The sequence below is a fragment of the Saccopteryx leptura genome, chromosome 2, assembly GCF_036850995.1.
Source record: "Saccopteryx leptura isolate mSacLep1 chromosome 2, mSacLep1_pri_phased_curated, whole genome shotgun sequence".
Lineage (NCBI taxonomy): Eukaryota > Metazoa > Chordata > Mammalia > Chiroptera > Emballonuridae > Saccopteryx > Saccopteryx leptura.
Window position 1 is genome coordinate 372,425,079 of NC_089504.1, and position 18,944 is coordinate 372,444,022.

The 18,944-nt window shown below is 42.1% G+C and overlaps 1 protein-coding gene across 1 annotated transcript in view; it reads left to right on the forward strand.

Moving 5' to 3' along the window:
- Positions 1-585: 585 nt before the first annotated feature.
- BARX2 (BARX homeobox 2) overlaps positions 586-18,944 on the forward strand; it is an 86,628-nt gene continuing 68,269 nt past the window's right edge. Inside the window, exon 1 of the mRNA XM_066365225.1 lies at positions 586-1,281. Within this exon, the coding sequence (XP_066221322.1) occupies positions 1,095-1,281 (187 nt within the window). The 5' untranslated portion in view covers positions 586-1,094. The remainder of the gene's footprint in view (positions 1,282-18,944) is intronic.

The following is an 18,944-nucleotide window of genomic DNA, read 5'->3' on the forward strand; positions in this document are numbered from 1 at the left end:
TGCAGTTACTGTCCCGAGCTCTGAGATGTCCCGAACGCGGTGCCTGTGAAGGACACGCTGGCACCGAGAAAGCTTTATAAACATTGTTTTAAAATAAAAAGGAACACACACATTTGTCGGTTACTCTTATATTTTACAGTTTATTACTCGGATAACGGACAGGGCAAGGGTCACCTATGGTTTGGTATCTCCGTGGGGCAGTCAAGTTTGCAATCCGCGCAAACGCCACGTGCTCGGCGCGCGCGGGCAGCGAACGGGGGACCGGAGGGGCGGCTACAGTCCTCGGGAGAGGGCCGGCGGGGGTCCATGCAGGCAAGGAGAAAGGCACACTAGTCTCCAGGAGCACCGGCTGTGTGGCCAAAGGCCTCGGGAGCCTCGGCTAGGATTGGACTTCTTTCTAGAAAGAGACGTAGACGCGCCGGAACGCTGGGTTGCCGGCGCCGGGAGCTGGGCCAGGCCGGTGGCTAGACGCACACGAAGGAGGTGCGCGGGACCTGCGGGGGGCAGCGGCCAGCATAGGCCTGGCAGGCGGGAGGGCGCGGCGCGCGCTCCCCGCACCGCGCGCACACTCGAGCGCGCACACCGTGCACACCACACACACACACACACACACACACACACACACACACACACACACCGCGCACACTCGAGCGCGCACATTACACACACACACACACACACACACACACACCTGGAGCTCGTCCCAGGAGGGGTGTGGGGAGGAGAGCCAAAGCGAGTGTCTTAAAATAGAGAAGCAGGCGGAGGAGCGTGAGAAGCCGACAGGCGGGAGGAGGCGAGGAGAGCGGCGGGCACGCGGCGCGCAGGCTCCCGTCCGGGTGGTACTGGCGGGCTGGGCGCCGACGCCCCTCGGCGCGACTCCGCACCCGGCCCTGCAGGAAGCGCACGCTGATTGACAGTTGCGGTGTCCCAAAAAGGCGCGGCGAAGATGCAGATCTGCGGGTGGGTCTAGACGCGCGGCCGGCGCGCCGAGTGCCGGCTCCCCTCCGCGCCCCACGAGGGCTCCGCCGCCTCTTGGCTGTCGAGGTGCGGGGCAGAGACCCCGCTGGCGCGCCAACCCCGCGGCCCGGCTCACCATGCACTGCCACGCGGAGCTGAGGCTGAGCTCGCCCGGCCAACTCAAAGCAGCCAGGCGGCGCTACAAGACTTTCATGATCGACGAGATACTCTCCAAGGAGACCTGCGACTACTTTGAGAAACTTTCCCTCTACTCTGTGTGCCCATCGCTGGTCGTGCGACCCAAGCCTCTGCATTCTTGTACTGGTAAGACGCCCCGCTGGGGGACTGGTGGGGTGCGGTAACTCTCATTACCCTCTCTGTCCGCCCGCCCGAGGGCGAGAGGAAGGTCCCCGGGGTGTCCTCTCCCGTGCCCTAGCAGTGGACTAGATTTGTCAGCGGCGGGCATTGTATAGACGTCTGCAGCCCGGGAAGGGTTTGTCAAGGAATCGAGCACTAGGTTGGAAATGAAGGGAAGGCAGCGTACCCTAGGAGCGGGCCGCTGGAGCGGGAGGGCGCTTCCTCTTTCCCAGCGCCGCCTTGGTTCTCAGAAAGGTCAAACTCTTAATCGGGTTCAGCGCCTAAATCGTTGTTTCAGGAAGTGGTGTTGCTTCTCACCTTGAGTTAACTCCAACCTCCTGTCTTCACTGGGAATTTTCCAAGTAAATCGGTACCCCGAAGGCTCGCAACAAAATCGCCTTTGGGGGAAATAGTTCTGGAATATGTCGCACTGCGATGCACACTGAGAAGTTAGTTATAAGTGCCAACTCAACTAAACTAAACTACAATAATTGTAATAATAAAAAATTTCTCAAATCTGGGTTCCTTTCTTTACAAGAGGGGAGACCATTAACGATTATAAAGAGCACTTAATAAATATACTGAAAAAATTGTAGCTTTATGTAGAAAATACACCCAAAGGTATTTATTGAAGACTTTGAATGTGTTAAGGGAGGATTTAGACCATCCAGACGTTGGTGGAGTAAAACAAAACACACACACACACACAAACAAAAAGTTGAAGCAATTTTTATTTAAAAGTTATTGACTGTGCTTTCAACTCAAGGTAAAAATATGGTATTTCCAAACCAAAAGAACCTTTGAAGTTATGTTTGAATGGATGAAATAAATTAATTTAATTATACTTATATTGAAATAGTAAAGTAAAGCACTAGCAGTGTTTTTGAGAGACATTTTTGGAACGTTCAGGCCAAGAGCTGATAGGGCACAAAGCTTGAAATTCTTTATTTTCTCTTCGTTTCATCCCAGGGGGACAATCAATAAATACACACAGTTCTTTTAAAACCAAGTTGTTTTTTACATGTATGTAATTATAACATGAATACTATGTCCAATTACACTTTTATAAAATAAATTTGTCTGTAAGGTGGAATTAAGCCTAAGAGTCCATAATAAGACTAGTGATATTGAACCAGGAAATACACAAAACAAGAAACAAATATGAAATTTTAGAACAAGGTGGGTATCCTTGATATTTTTACATTTGTGTGACTTTCATGTGTAAACCCTGGGTGAGTAGTCTACATAGATATTGGATAGGGGAGGTAGGCTGAATCTTGTTTTAAACATAAATAATCACTTACTACAATAACTGAAATCCTTTTAAGGCAAAAGAGAGGATCTGTTTTAGTCAGAAATCTCAATGCACCCTGCAAGATTGTATACCTGAGGTCTGTAGGACAAAACAGAACAATTTCTAAACACCCAGGTAGAACATAGTACCGGCAATATTTTTAGTGACTTCATGCCACACATTAATTTGAAGACAGCTTTTCCTGGCTTTTAGCAGTAACAGAATTGGATCATAGAAGAAAACATGCCAGAAAGCAAGTAATAAATAGTGTCTGAAAACAAGGATCCAGTCATCAGTTGAGGCTAAGTTCTGCGTTTTATTGAACCTTGTGTGGGAAATAAATTAGAGGAAAATAAAATGATTCATGTGATGCTTTGTGAGTGTTAAAAGTGAGCTGCACAAACATCATGAACGAAAAGTTTTGCTCAGTTTTGTGCTTTTGATGTTCATTGACGGTTTGTGGGAAAGGGTTGCTGTTGGCAGTGGTTTTCTTGCCCTGTCATTCCAGCGCTTGCTTTCTTTACATTGTTCTTTTGAAAATGTGTTATAATTTTGCTCTAGTTGAGATTTAACATATAGAACCTGGGATTTGCCAGTGGAATTAAACCCATAAAAACTGGCTACAAAAGTCCACACTTTCAGCTCCAAATCTTGCAGTGGGTTTACGATTACAGCTAAAGCCTTACATGTATTAGATCATGGGAATCCCATTAGTGACTTCGCAAAGGTTTTGCAAATACCTACTTTCAAAGCATTCTTGTTGCTTTTAACCGTTATGTTCAGGATCAAAACCTCAGATTGGATGAACTTCATCTTTTCTTATTAATTAAAAGAAAAAAACAGTAAGTTCCTGGCACCACCCATCATCCATAATGAAACTATAATTTGTTTCTTTCTGCGTAGAGATAACTAGCCCTTTTGGTGGAACCAATGCATTAAATGTTCACATCAAGTGAAAGGAATAAATTGGAATTAAAGTTACTTAACTTTCCATCCTTTGGTTTTCTAAGATTTAAATAACTAACAGAAGTGAACTTTGTCAGATAAAATAATGAAAACTAAGATAAAAAAGTTATTGCTCTGCACTATAAGTACACACAATTAAGGTAGAAAGAAAGCTATAGCATTTAAAAAGCCTTTACATAACTAAGCAGTCCATATTGTTTGGATTTAGTAATTACAATGTCAATTCATAATCCTGAATCTCCTAGGGCAGAAGAACATGAATTCAGGTAAGCTAAAAAATGGAAACATTTGACATCAGGCAGATGGTCACCTGACAGTAATTTTTATTAGGCAGTCTAACCTTAGTGAAATATTTATCTTCAAAGAACTTATTCTTTATTCTTTCTGCAGGCCCTTATTATAAATGTGGCAATTTTAGCCTTAGAAAACTCTTTCTAAATCACAACAGATCTCTTAAATCACAGTATAATCATTGAGAAAAGGAATCCTTTCTTTCCAAGCCAATCTAAAGGACCATTTATTATTAAATTTAAAATAAAATTTAAAACACTTAAGTGTGATGAGAGTGAGCCACCATTTGAAAACAGGTTTGTTATTCAGACCATTGTTGAGATGTGAAATGTGTTTAGAATTAATTTAGTGTGTAACATAGTGGTCTTCTTTTTTAATTTGATATTAGTAACCTCATTCAGAGTGGAAATATATTGCCCCTTGAAAATCAGTAACGATCACGCATAAACATCAGCACATTGACAGTGATTGAAGGCCAAAAATGAGGTGCAGTTTATGGTATCATACATACTGTTTAACTCTCGAGTATATTGTTTGATTTTTCTATTGTGGTTTATGTATTTTGGTGGAAGAGGACCTTGAAGAAACCCGACTTCCCAGGGTGGAATAGGCTACAGGGGTATGGGCACAGGAAATTTTGGAGGATCTCTCCGTTGGATCTTTAGAAACAGAATTTCTAAATTTGGGGAGTGTTTCGGAAAAAAATGAATAACTTGCTTCACAAAAACAAGGATGTAACAGTTTACCCTAAGAGTTTTCATATGAGGATACTGAGAAATTAACCTACTGCAAATTATTTATGATTTATTATAATTATTTATATTATAACCAAGAATTACCCTAGATTTGCCCACACAAGTTTGGGGGGAGGTGAATGTCGCTGTTTGGACAGTTTTACAACCCATGACCAGTACATGACTTAATTACTCTGTTAAAGCCATGGACTAATGCCTTTCCCCTTCTCGGGCAGAATGGTTCTGTTGAATCTCCTTGTGGCCTTCTTCGGCCAGTCTTATTATATAGCTGACTGGAGGTAGAGAACTGGAAGGGACCAGAGACCAATCTCTCAAAAGAGAAGATACTTTTTTTTTTTCAGAGTCCTAGGGTCACATCAGTGCTTAAACAATTTCAGTCCACACTGCACACTGCTGTCCTCCTTGTTAGGGTACTCAGAAATCAGGAAGACTTTTCCAACTTGGTTACACACCCGCGATAAATTTGTGCAGTCACACCCAAGGGACATTCAACCAGCCAATTAAAAGGGGCATTTGGGGAAGGGTGTTTATCTTAGGAGGTGGCATTGAGAACATTTTATCCTTTGGTGGGTCCAAGAGAAACAAGTTCTTTGGGGTGGTGTCCTTGGGTTCATTTTTATCAGAGATTGGGTGTCATTGCAGTGAAAAATGAAATGAAATGTGGACATATATAATGATTTCTTTGGGAGGTAGGGAGCCAGCTACTGCTTCATGGAGTTGGCCCCAGTGGTTCCCCAAACTCAGCTCTGTCTTATCAGAAACCAAACCTGTAGGAGCTTGGGAACAGGGAGTTGGGCACTGGAATGTTAATGGAGAAATGTAAACTGGGGTTTGGGAAAATGATCATTATGAACAAGCATTTGCATTTCTGCCAGAGGCAAACAGGCTTTTATTAGCAATTACTCATAACTGCTTCTCCTGTTCCCATTGTAAGGGTAAATAAATCGAGGGATACACAAGATTCAGGACTCATCCAGGGTCAGACTATATTTGGGGCTGAGTTCTTTTGAGATCCTCAGCTGTTGTTTCATTACGCCTTAAATTTTGTAACTCCTTTGTTGAATAGAGAAGCTGAGGAGTTAGTTCTTTAACGACTCGGTTTTAACTCGTGAATAAGTTGATGAGCAGTTTCTTCTCTGGTTCTGATTTCTCTAATTAGCAGATTTAAAAATGATTAAAATTTAGTTCACAAGTTAAAATACCTCTCCAAATGCTGGTAATCTTCAGTTTCATTGAATTCGATAATTTAATTCAACAAATATTTATACTTGCTTGGTGATGGCCCTGCTATGAGTCATTATTTTCAAGTTTGTAAGTCTTGATTACATTTTTCTCAACTACTTGTGGAACTACTTCCAAGCCCTTCTGGGTTGTTCTGTCAACTATATGATGGGCAGTTTGGAATTGAAATAGGGGAACGTTATGACAATTTAATACTTTTGCTTACTATATGGAATTTTTCTTTGAACTCCACCTAAAGGGCGTTATCACCAGCAAAATTGTCATATCAATCTCGTTAAATACAACTCAAATGACAATGTATACATAGTAAACCTCTTTTACGAAACCAGTTTCCTACAGATATGCTAGTCAGTGTGTGTTTTGGTTGTACCTTTAGACTGAAAACAGAATTTGTGATACCAGCATGGACAGTGTAAAGTTGCTAGCTTTAACACAGTATACTTCAGGAATCCAAATGAAAAGGTCGTTGGGTTTAATATCTCCCAGGACTCTATATGAAAAACAATTAAGTATTGTAAAAGGCTGTTTATATTGTAAAGAGAAGTTAAAAGGAAGAAAGAGAGAGAGAGAGGGAGAAAGAAAAAAGGGAAAGAAAGAAAGAAAGAAAAGAATAAGGAAGGAGAAAGAGTGTGTTTTTTAAAAATTTTTTATTGATTGATTTTAGGGAGAGAGAAAGGGAGAGAGAGGGAGACAGACAGGAACATCGATCTGCTCCTGTATGTGCGGTGATCAGGGATCCAGCCAGTAACCTCTGTGCTTTGGGATCATACAAACTATGCAGCCGAGGTGAAAGAGTGGATTTTTTTTTAAACTCTTGAAGCTACTGGATCCAGCCTTATATGTGGCACAGTGTCCTTCAGAGTGGCTGTTGAGGCAAGACAAAGGTGGCTCCTGAAACTCTCCTGTCAGTGTGTAGACTGTATGTGGCTGGAGTTGATTTCACTGACACACATGCTGGGGTCCCTTAAGGGAGGAGGCCCAGGGCCTGAGTGCAGCCCAGCATGTAGCATTCACTGTAGAGGACTGAACAAATGGTAGCCCAGGAGCATTGTTAGGTACTATTTGCACTTTGTTTTGCGGTCAGGGAGGAAGAGGAGCAGAGACAGAGCTAGTTAGGTCACCGAATCTGAGGCCCCTTCATTTGTGTTAGGCCTGTAAACATCTGTGGGTGTTGTGAGTCTGCCCCCCCTCCCCGCTGGCCACTTGTCCTGCGGAGTGAAATAACCTACAGCTAAGTCTGTTGAGGAGCTCTTAGCTGGAATATGATTAGAGGGCTACAGTGATTTGGATGAGATATTTGGATCGAAACTTCACATAGCATTCTCTTTTAGGGAATACTATGTTGCATACCAGCATAGTGTGGATTTGGGGTTTTTAGTGTGGGGAGACGGACCCCACACTCACAGTGGGGCCAGCCTTCTAACCAAGAACTTCCACAGAGCCATGATGACCCACTCTGCTGCAAATGGCACATTTCTCTTGGAGGCACTATGACAAAGAGGAAAGGAAGAGAAGGACTGAGAATACTCAGGTGAAGACTTTTATGTGTGGGGGCGACCTTCTTTCCTGCCTGGCCGGTGTCTGCCTCCATTTTAGCTGCTCAGGAGGTTGGTGTGGTTGTCTTCCTCCACAGCATGGGTGACAGGATTAGAAATGACATTAGAATTTATTAGTAATGGGGTTCAAACCAAGGGCCTTGTACAAACTTGGTGGTATTAACAAACTAAATACTCTGGTTTAAAAAAATTTTTTTAACCAGAAAAACCTTTGTAAACTCTCAGGATTTAATTTATTTTTATTGCAGCTTCATAACAGTTAGAAAAAGAAATGTCTTGTTAAAATTAATGCTCTAAATAAAAAAAACACAGTTAATTTTCCATTACAGTGTCTAATTACTCATCATCACCATGGCGTTTTTATATGGCAATTTAACTTCTTGAAAGTGGAAACTTGGCACACGTTTAAGGAACAAAGCAGTGCACCTAGATAGATATCAGAAGATGGTCTAATTATATTTGGGCTCGGGTTGACTCTTACACATGACTGCTCTGAAGAAGACAGGCGGGTAGAGGGCCTCTCTCTTTAGTCGCTAAGGAAAGTCTCTGCTTTCTTTAGTGCCAGTTGAAATTGAATACGGAGGGAGATAATTCTGAACGTTAGATGATGTACAAGTACATGTGAAAAGGGACCCTGCCAGTCACCGACTGAAGCTGATGTCAGGACTACTTGATAGGCCTGGAGGACAGCTATATACGCTTTCTGGTTCCACTGGCAGAGTTCATAAGGATGAATGAACACAGCCTTTCTCCAAGGAAAGGTCAAGTTGCAACAGAATAGGAGCCAATGTGGGCCTATCTCAATGCCAGACTAAATATGTTAGGAGCACAAGCAGAGAAGCTGACGTGATTCCTTTTTATTGGGTCTCTCTGGCTTACCAACATATCCTTAGGAACTTGTTCTTCTAGATACTGGGGATAGATAAGTATTTTCACAGTATTCATTGAATAAGATTGGCTGCCACTTGGGTAATGTCAGTGTACTTTGGTCATTATTACAAAAAAACTTATATATGTGGTAAGTGATATACACGATGATTGTCCTTTAGCTTTTCTTATTCAAAGATCATGTATGACATGTGGGAAAATGGACTGGCCTTGGGCCTGGTGGAATCTCATGAAGTCATGGATGTACTTCCATTTTAAGAATACCTGACAGGTCCCTAAAACGAATTCACCTGCCAACCTCTCATCTTTCTCTTCCCAGGATTCTTTTCATTCTTCAACTTAACCAGTTCAGGCTCACGATCATTTCACAGAGTAGGTCACAGCACCCTGTGGATGGAAGGAAGTATAACTCCAGGGTTTAGTTTAAGCAATATCTAGGGCAGGAGTCGGGAACCTTTGTGGCTGAGAGAGCCATGAATGCCACATATTTTAAAATGTAATTTCGTGAGAGCCATACAACAGCCCGTGTACGTTACGCATTATTCAATAAAAATTTGGTGTTGTCCCAGAGGACAGCTGTGATTGGCTCCAGCCACCCGCAACCATGAACATAAGCGGTAGGAAATGAATGGATTATAATACATTAGAATGTTTTATATTTTAATGTTATTATTATTTTTATTAAAGATATGTCTGTGAGCCAGCTGCAGCCATCAAAAGAGCCACATCTGGCTCGCGAGCCATAGGTTCCCGACCCCTGATCTAGGAGAATTTACTCCACATTTCCCTAATGGTAATTTGCAAACAACTAAGAACTGATATGATGTCTTTGTGTCATGGGGACATAGTGTGGACAGGAAGAACTGCTGAGATGGCTCTTCCTGAGCCCAGCAATCCTTACTCCAAAGGGAACTAGTGCTAGAAATATGATACACCCTGAACCTTATTCATACTCATAACAATGACACAGATATTGACTTTTTTAGCGTCTAACATGTAATAGGCACTGAACTAGGTGCTTTATGATCAGCTTCAAATCATCCCTAAGAGATAGATATTATTATCTTCACTTTACTAATGGGAAGCTGAGATGTTAAGCAACATTCTCAAAGTCACGGAACATAGAAAATCTCTTACAAGCAATAAGAAAGAAGGCAAGTAGGAAAATGGGCAGTTTATAGAAATGAAGATCTAAATGGCCAGTAAACATGAAAGGATGTTCTGCCTCACTGGTAACCAGGAAAACACAAACTAATGTGAGATACCATTTCATACTCATCAGCTGGGCAAAAATGAAAGACCCCGACAATATTGATTAATGACAAGGTTGTGGAGCAATAGACATTCTCATAAACTGATAGTGGGAGTATTATTTGCTACAATTACTTTGGACAGGGGTGTGGCATTACCAGTAAACCTACAGATGCACACATATCCTGTAGCCCAGCACTTCACTTCTGTGTGTACACCTTGAGCAATCATTGTGTGTGCAAAAGCACATGTGTGTAAGAACGCTCATTTCCATGTTGTTTATGATATGAAAAACTAAAACAGTCTAACTTCTTTTCAGAAGGAAAAAAAGATAAATTGTGCTATATTTTTCATGCAGCAATGAAAATGAATGAATCAGATCTATTTGTGTTTGTATGGATCAATTTTAGAAATGTAATGCTGAGAAAAAAACCCGGTGTAGATTGACACAGTCTGATACCATTTATATAATGCTTGGAAACAGGCAAACTAATACTGTATATACTGTATATTATTTAGGGAGGCAAAGGCAGGGGATTGGAGAGGGCTACCCACTGGTTTTTATTTTCCTGGGTAATTATTAATTAAGGAAAAGACCTAATGTAAATATGGCCAAGCATTAAGATTTAACAAAGCTTGGTCATGGGTACACAGATGTTCATTACATTATTCTTTGTACTTTCCTGTATGTTTGAAATTTTCTATAATATAAACATTGAAAAATGATAGTATGGGAGAACCCCATATCCATGAAACCCTTGATCTTGTGGAACTTTTGATGGCTTTCTTAATAGCTTTTCTATCCTGAAACAGAAGCTTTTCAGTCTCACAGAGGGGAAATAAGAACACTTTATAGTTAGACACGCGTACAGCTCACACTAGAACGGCCACTGTGGCTTCTGAAATTAGTGTTTGGAGCTTACTTGTCTTCTCTGGCTGGGTGGGGGCATTATTTATCACCAAGATAACTGCTATTCCCCAGTAATGCTTCGGCATATAAGTAAACAGTTTCTGAATTGGGCACTAGGGCTAGAAAGAATTGCTGGGGAGTGTGTGTTTGTTTTTTTCCAAATATCTGTCAATAATCATGCAGGCAAGAGTCATTTGGTCCCCCTCCCCAGTTCCGAATGATATTTAAAACCACAATAAATTGTCTTTGATTGCAGCTTGCTTTTAAAAACCTCACCTGGCTTTTGAGACTGGTCCATTGCTATTGACAATTTAACTTTAAAAAGTTGTTAGGGACAGTTGTGAATACCAGAGATCTAAAAATGTTAAAACATAGCTTTCGAGCAGGGAAGAATGATGTTGAAATGGGTTTATAAACTGGTTGAGTTAATATTTTGTAACCACGATTGGATGTTAAACTTGGATGGGTGGCACCAGGGATTGTTAGGAAAGGATGAGAACCGTCACCATGGTAATCACACAGAGAGCTGTCTGTTCAGGGTAATAAATGGGTGTCCTGTGCTTTGGAAAAGTTCACCTAGGCCACATTACAGTGACAACTGAGGTGGCACATGGTTTGTTCAGCCTATCCTAACAGCTAAGACATTTTTTTTCTTCTCTGCAAAATACATAGTGCCAATTTAGAAATATTCCTTTAAGACATTTTGCAAAAAAAAAAAAAAAAAAAAAAAAAAAATACGGCCCTGTAGGAGCTCTGCCTTCCTGTGTCCCTTCGGAGGGAAAATATCCGTAGTGTGGTTGAAAGTTTGTACAGTCAAGCGTTTGCCACAGGGTTTCCCCCTCCCAGACCAGTCCTCTGCCTAAGTACACACGCAGGCCGGGAAGAAAGTGCTCAGTCAAAGCCCTTGAGGGCCCTCGGCAGACCTTTTATAGCAGTGTCGCTGTACTCTGGCGCTTGGCAGTGCACCACGCTCAGCAGGAATTGGTGACCACATCCAGGGGACTGTGGCCAAATTGGACATAGCTGAAAGGATGGTGGATCTATCAGATTTGTTGCCAGCGCACAAGCGTTCCTGGGTGGCAGGAGAGAGCCCTCTGAGCACGACGTGCAGGACGGCTAGGCTCAGTCCGTGCACTGAACCTTTCCTTGTGTCGCTCAGCCTCCCGAGTCCGTTCAGTGGAATCTTATTCCTCATAAAGCCAGGACGCTAGCAATGCTTGGGGCTGTGAGAGGAGGAAATCTTACCAAGAAAGACATCCAAAAGAGCCGTCGCGCGGCTGCCTAAGGAAGACAAAATGCAGAAGGACTGCTTCTGCCACCCAGGAACATCTTTCTGTTTGCGGGCAGCCTACCTTACGGCTTCTCTATGGGGCTACTTGGGAAAAGACAAGTGAGGATTTTGGATACTTATGGCAGCTTTTAGCAAGTTTCATTGAGGGAGGAAGAAAGACAGAGAATATATTTTTAAAAAATTCCTATCCAAGTCCTTTCTTTTTCATGACTGAAAATTTTATTGAATTAGTTGATAGCTCACCCCAGAGGAGACTTTTTTTGGGATGCTGTTGTTAATTTGGTAACTCATTATTGCTATTAGCACGTTAGACAGCTGTGTATTTTGGAAGCTTGTTTTCAACCCTCAATTTACAGGACAGTGTAAGGACCATCCTAGTGGAGTGCTTAAAAATAATTTTTTTTTAACTGGGACACTGAGCTTTGGCAGTGAGAACAATTAGCTGCATAAAGAGGATGTTTCACTTTTTAGGGAACTGAAGGTGGAAATGACAATCATTGTAAATGGTAGCTGTGTACCAGGCACAAGGTGCTTGTCCACATTGAGGCATTTAAACTAAGTGGAGACCCTAAATGAAGTAGAGCTATCACTGCTTTTCAGGTGAGGGAAGTGGAACTCAGGGAAGTTAAGCAATATCAACGAGCTTTGGCTGATACTCGATTGGTTAGAGCAGGGGTCCCCAAACTACCGCGCGAGAGCCACATGTGGCCCCCTGAGGCCATTTATCCACCCCCCGCCACATTTCCAGAAGGGGCACCACCATCTCATTAGCCAAAAGCAGGCCCATAGTTCCCATTGAAATACTGGTCAGTTTGTTGATTTAAATTTACTTGTCTTTATTTTAAATACTGTATTTGTTCCCATTTTGTTTTTTTACTTTAAAATAAGATATGTGCAGTGTGCATAGGGATTTGTTCATAGTTTTTTTATAGTCCGGCCCTCCAGTGGTCTGAGGGACAGTGAACTGGCCCCCTGTGTAAAAAGTTTGGAGACCCCTGGGTTAGAGCATCGTTTGAAAGCACAAATATTGCCAGTTCAATCCCTGGTCAGGGCACATACAGGAACAGATCAATATTTCTGTCTTTCTCTCTCTTCCTCTCTTTCTCTTTCCCTAAAATCAAACAGTAATAAAAATAAAAATAAAACAAAATAGCAATAAGGTCACATGAGTAAGTGGCAGAGTTGAAGTTGGAACTCAGGCCCGTCTCTTTCAACATACAGTTCCAGACTACCTAGAATCCCCACGGAAGTATGTCAGCCAGCACTCACGCCTGTCCCTTTTCCTGGTGGCTCCCTGCTATACGTAAAGCAAGGTCCACTGAAAGTGCCCACTTCATAGAATTAATTGGAACCTATTAACTCCTTTATACATATTTATAATCATTTAACGTGTGCAGGTTGGTCTTCCATTTCCTGTGCTGATTTGGATTTCTGAGTGATTCTAGAATAATTCTAACAATCAGCCCAGTCTTTGGAGGAGGTGAGGCAGTTGGGAGATTACAGACTTGAGGCTGTTTGGCTGTGTGACACTGAACTCATCTCATTGGCTAAGGATGTGTGCCCTTTACTGTGATGTTCCTGAGGCTCCTTAAGTCACAGTGCTCCCATGAACTGTGGTTCTCTGAATTAAAGCTTTTCCAGGGTAGTCAAAGGGAATTCCCATTTATTTATTCATTTATTGCTGTGAACCAGAGAGAAAAGGCTTAACAACCACAAGACAAATGCCTTGAGAATTAAGACTTGGGATATTTTTAATAAGATACTTGTTACTAAGTTTAGTGGGGGGGGGGGAGTCTAGCCAAGTGGTTTGGCATCACTTAAAGTATAAGATTAATTTTTCACATGATATCTAGTTGGCCTAGGGTGCTAATGAGAATCTCTATTTTTAAAAACCTTTTTCTATAATTGTAATGAAAAGTCAGGTTTGGGAACTACTAGAGTGTAGATATCCACTTAAAGATGAGACTGGTGTAATTTACACACCATGACTCAAGTGTATGAAGCCATTTCATGGAGTGATCCTAGTGTGTGGATTTTGAGTCAGATGGTCCCAGGTTTGTTTGCATTTTTTTTTTACCTGTGTGACCTTAGGTAAGTCATTTAATCTCTCTGACACTCAATTTCCTCATCTGTAAAAGGAAGATAATAACAACTACCTAATAGGGTTAGTCATGTAGGTTACATGAGATAATGTATGTAAAGCTTTTTAGCACAGTTCCTGGTGTATAAGTGCTCAGTAATTGATAGTCTCTATTGAAAATAATTATCTTATAATAATAACCTTATCTTGGTTGACTGAAGCACAGCCCTTCAGGGACAGATGACTATAATGGTGAAGTAATCTCAAGAAAAGTTAAATATTCTGGAAAAACCACTTTACTCTAGAGCAGTCTTGTGGGTTATGTCATTGCATTAGCTGCCGGTTAAGGCCGCTTGCATCCTGGGTGGTCTGTGAGCTGTTTAAGTTCAAGTGTCCATGAATATGTATGTTTTAGTCTCTCCACCTTTCTGCGTTAGAATGTGAATTCAGAATTTTTGTAAATTTGTAAATGAGTGGCATAAACAGGTCAGCACTGCAGCATCACAAAATATGCTTTGTTACTTTTTTTTTTATAAGAGTTGCTTAGAATTAATTACCCCTAAGAAACATTCCATTGTGCACCTGTGCATTTCAAGAACTTTTTAAGAAAAGTAACAGCATTTCTCGACAAGTTTAATTTCTTCTTTGAAGAGCAGAGTTAGGGATAGTCTTTCTTTTAGAAGAGAATATGGTGTGGAAAAGGGTAGCAGTTTGGGAGCTAATCATGTCTTACTATATTACTGGGTCTGTGATTCAGAAGGAATTGTAGATGAAGCTCTTATTTTCCGGCTTTCAAGTTGCTGTTAGGGCTAGTTTAGGACTGCATTGCTATTATTATTTTTAATTTAGAAATTATATTTAGTGGGGTGACATTGATCAATAAGAGTACATAGGTTTCAGGTGAACATCTCTATAGCACTTTTTTTAAGTGAGAGGAGGGGAGGTAGCGAGACAGATTCCCACATGTGCCCTGATGGGGATCCACGATCCCCAGCAACCCCCCTCTGGCGCAGATGCTCAAATCAACTGAGCTGTGCTTGGCACCTGAGGCTGATGCACTTGGACCAACCGAGCTATCCTCCGCACCCCGAGCCATGCTCGAATCAATCGAGCCACTGGCTGTGGGAGGTGATGGGGGAGAGAAGGGAAAGAGAGGGGGAGAGAGAAGAAGATAGTTGCTTCTCTTGTGTACCTTGACTGGAATTGAACCCAGGATGTCCATATGCTGGGCCGACGCTCTATCCACTGAGCCAACCGGTCAGGGCCTCTATAATGTTTGAATTGTTGATTGTGTTGTGTGCCTATTACCCAAAGTCAAATCATATTCTATCATTGTATATTTGTCCCTCTTTATTCCCCTTCCCCTGTCCCCTCCCCCTGGTAACCACTTCTTTCAATGTCCTTGAGTCTCAATTTCATATCCCACCTATGTGTGAAATCATATAGTTCTTAGCTTTTTCTGATTTACTTATTTCACTTAGTATAATGTTCTTAAGGTCCACCCATGTTGTTGTAAATGGCAATATATCATCATTTCTTATGGCTGAGTAGTATTCCATTGTATATATGTAACACATTTTCTTTATCCAGTCCTCTTATCTAGGAACACTTTGGTTGTTTCCATGTCTTGGCCACTGTGAATAATGCTGCAATAAATACAGCAGTGCATGTGTCTTTATGTACCAATGTTTTCAAGTTCTTTGGGTAGATACCCAGTAGAGAGATTGCTGGGTCATATGGTAGTTCTATTCTTAATTTTTTTGAGGAACCACCATACTGTCTTCCATAATGGCTGTACCAGTTTACATTCCCACCAGCAGTGAATGAGGGTTAGGATTGCATTCTAAGTGGTAATGATGACCATTCCGTGGAAGGGGCTGCACGGACAAGGGTTCTGCATGGACTTTTTTCCCAGGAATTCTGTTTCTCAACTAGTCATTGTGTCTTAGAAAGTCAAGTATCTGCTGATGTGATACTTTAATTGGTGAATCCGCTCCACAGAGTGAGAAAAATTCTCTCAATGAGACGTTCTCCCTTTACATGGTGTGAAGGGAGCCCCAATAAGTAGGGTGTTTCCTCTGCCCATTTATAGTGAAGATTCTGTAGGCAATCTCTAGTGACCTCAGCCAGTTTCCGTGGTAGGTGGGGGCTGGAGGAAGCAGGTGGGATTGGACATGTGGATGGGTCCTCATGGCTGCCCTGGAGCCATACTGATTTGGGTAGGGAGGACTGACTTGGTCCCCGAGTTCCTCAGAGCCATTGTTCAAATAGGACTCAGTTGGAGATATGGGCCTTTGGCAGCTTGTTGAGATTATTCTGTTAAACCTATGAATTCAGAGAAGCAAAGATGTTTATGTTCCAGTGGGGAGGGGATAGGCAGCATTGGGGGGTGGGAGGTGGGAGGTGGGAGATGAGAAGGAATGCTGGCAATGGGGAAAGAAGAGTCAGGTGAGGAAGCGACTCATTCTGCTGAAGCCCGGGCCTTTACATGCCGACTCAGCATTCCCTGTCCCTAGTAGGAAAACAGATTTTAAAATGAGAATGGAATATTTCATTCTGGAGGTTGTCCTGTGAGTACGTGCTAATTATCAGAGGCGTTCCTCACAAGTGACAGCAGTCAGTGACTTCTGATTGAGCAATGGCCTGCCCAGCCACACATGTAGCCCAATTATCATATATATTAATGGTGCAGTAAAGAATTTCATCATCCTGGGTAACAAAAGATCATTATTATTATATTGTAATACAGTAATCGTATTCATGGGTGCCATGTAGGCAGCTGCCTGTCCTTGATGTCAGGAAGCAGTATGGGAACAGAGGTCACGTGTAAATCTTGTCCGAAAAGCTCTCTTCGCGGGACCTCCCCTGACTCATTCCGTGCCCTTTCTGTGCCAATGTTCCTGCTATGGTGAAGCAGACCCACCTCCCTACTGTGTTGGGAAAGAGTGACTGATTAAGGAGTTTTAATTCAATGCTCTGAAAAGATAAAAGTGAGATGAACCATATGCAAAGACTTACATAAGGGAGGCTGGCATTGCCAGGGGAATGACACGTTGTGGGGTTTTTCTAATAACTAGACCAGAGGTAGGACAAAACAGGCTGCCACCTGTTTTTCTGCTGCCACAAGCTAAGAATGGTTTTTACATTTGTAAATGGTTGAAAAGAAGTCAGAAGAATAATATTTTGTGACATGAAAATTAAATGAAACCCAAACAGTGTTCATACAGCTCTGTAGGAGCCCAGCCACACCCGTGCATTCGTGTACTGTCCCTGGTGGTTCTTGTGCCACAACAGCAGAGGTGAGTGGTTTCAGTAGGAACAGTGTGGCTCACAAGCCTGACATAAATATTTCCTCTCTGGCCATAGGCAGGAACAGTTTGATGGCCCTTGAACTAGACAGACCATTGGAAACAGGGTTCCTCAGCTGTGAAATAAGGTTGTTAGTGACCCACAACAGAGGATGTCATTCTAGGCTACAAAAATACCTCCTTTGAATCTTCACAGACCAGGGTTCTGTTGTCATCCTGTGTGTCAAAGGCCTGAAAATGGGAGTATAGTGGGGAATTTTGCAAGGACTCTCTTAAAATGAGACCACGCTCTTAGTGCTGAGGATAAATTTCCAAGCCTTTCTAGAAATAACACAGGATTTCTCTGCAATGAGGGAGGGGTCAAAATATTTACAATAAAGCATTTGGGATTTAACTGAATTTGGGGGATTTTTTCTTTGCTGTTTTAAGCCTCGCTGGTGTGTTTTCCCAGAAAATGTGAGGATGACAACTTATGGGACCTTGGGAGTATCAAAGTGACCGACCTTTCATTTTAATATATTGATTTTACAGAGGGGGGAAGAACGAGAAGTAGTTACTTCACTATAGCTGTCCATTGGTTGCTTGTGTTGTGTGTGCCTTGACTGGGGTTTTGAACCGATGACCTCAGTGTTCCAGGCCGGCGCTCTATCAACCGTGCCACCACAGGCCAGGCCAAAGTGACTGACATTTTGCAGTTTGAGGTTTGAATGACATTTTATGTGCTTATTTCCCTTTAATGTGTTTCCTAAACCTTGAAATAATAGTAATAATAACTATGAGAGTTGTACAATCACATTCACAGCCCCACCCGGAGGGCTTGAATAGCTGGGTAGAGCACTTAATTGCTAGGGGATGTTCTGCTGGAGAAAGACATGTCTATTATGTGCCTGTTGGAATTTGTAGCTCTTCAGGGTCAGGGGCTACCAGACCTTTTGGGAAGGATGAAGCACGATTCTCTAGGTGCCTCAGTTGCGCTCTTGTTTTCATTGAGGCACTTGTGTCAGGGTGAGGCTTCAAGGATCTGGGGCAGCTTTTGAGCCAGTGAAACCCATTGGGGCGTGGGGATGTGAAATTAACTGGGTTCAGTATAACTTCGTATCGCTGTCGGATTTATCCAGACAGTATGCTGGGGTGAGCATCTTTTCAGATTAAGCCCTTACCACTAAAACAGAATTGGAGAGGAGTGTGCATATGTGGAAAGCAGGTTAACTTCAGGGGGAGAAATTATTGGTGTGCTAGGTAAGGTTCTACTTCAAAGAGAAGTGTGTGTGGTACATACTATGACAGATTTTCTTACTCCACTTATACTTATTATGTAACAGGAACTTTTCTGAATGTTACATTAATTAACTTACTGATCATATGAGATGCTATTATTTCAATCAATGAGGAAAGAGGTAGAGAGAAGTAGAGACCTCTTCTTGGGTGGGATAATATGGAAGAGGAGAAGAAAAATAACATTCTAGGCTGTAGAAAGATTCACTACATTAAGGAATAATCTCCAATTTTTATAGTGCTAACAACAACAACAAAAACTAAAAAATCCAGGTGTAGGAGCAGGAGAGAAATCCAAACTTTGTCACGCGTAGGGAACTCAGCTGCCTAATTTGGAGCTGAAACTCCTGAATAATGTCTTATCCTTAAAAGCATGGTGCTGAGTAAAGATGAGATCTGCCGCAATATTTTGTTGTTGTTGTTGTTAAGACTCATTAGATTTTCCTTACTTAGTTTTTTATTTCCAGGCTATTTGTCAAACCACCCACTCCTAGAATGATTAGGACAATAAAGTTCTCACATA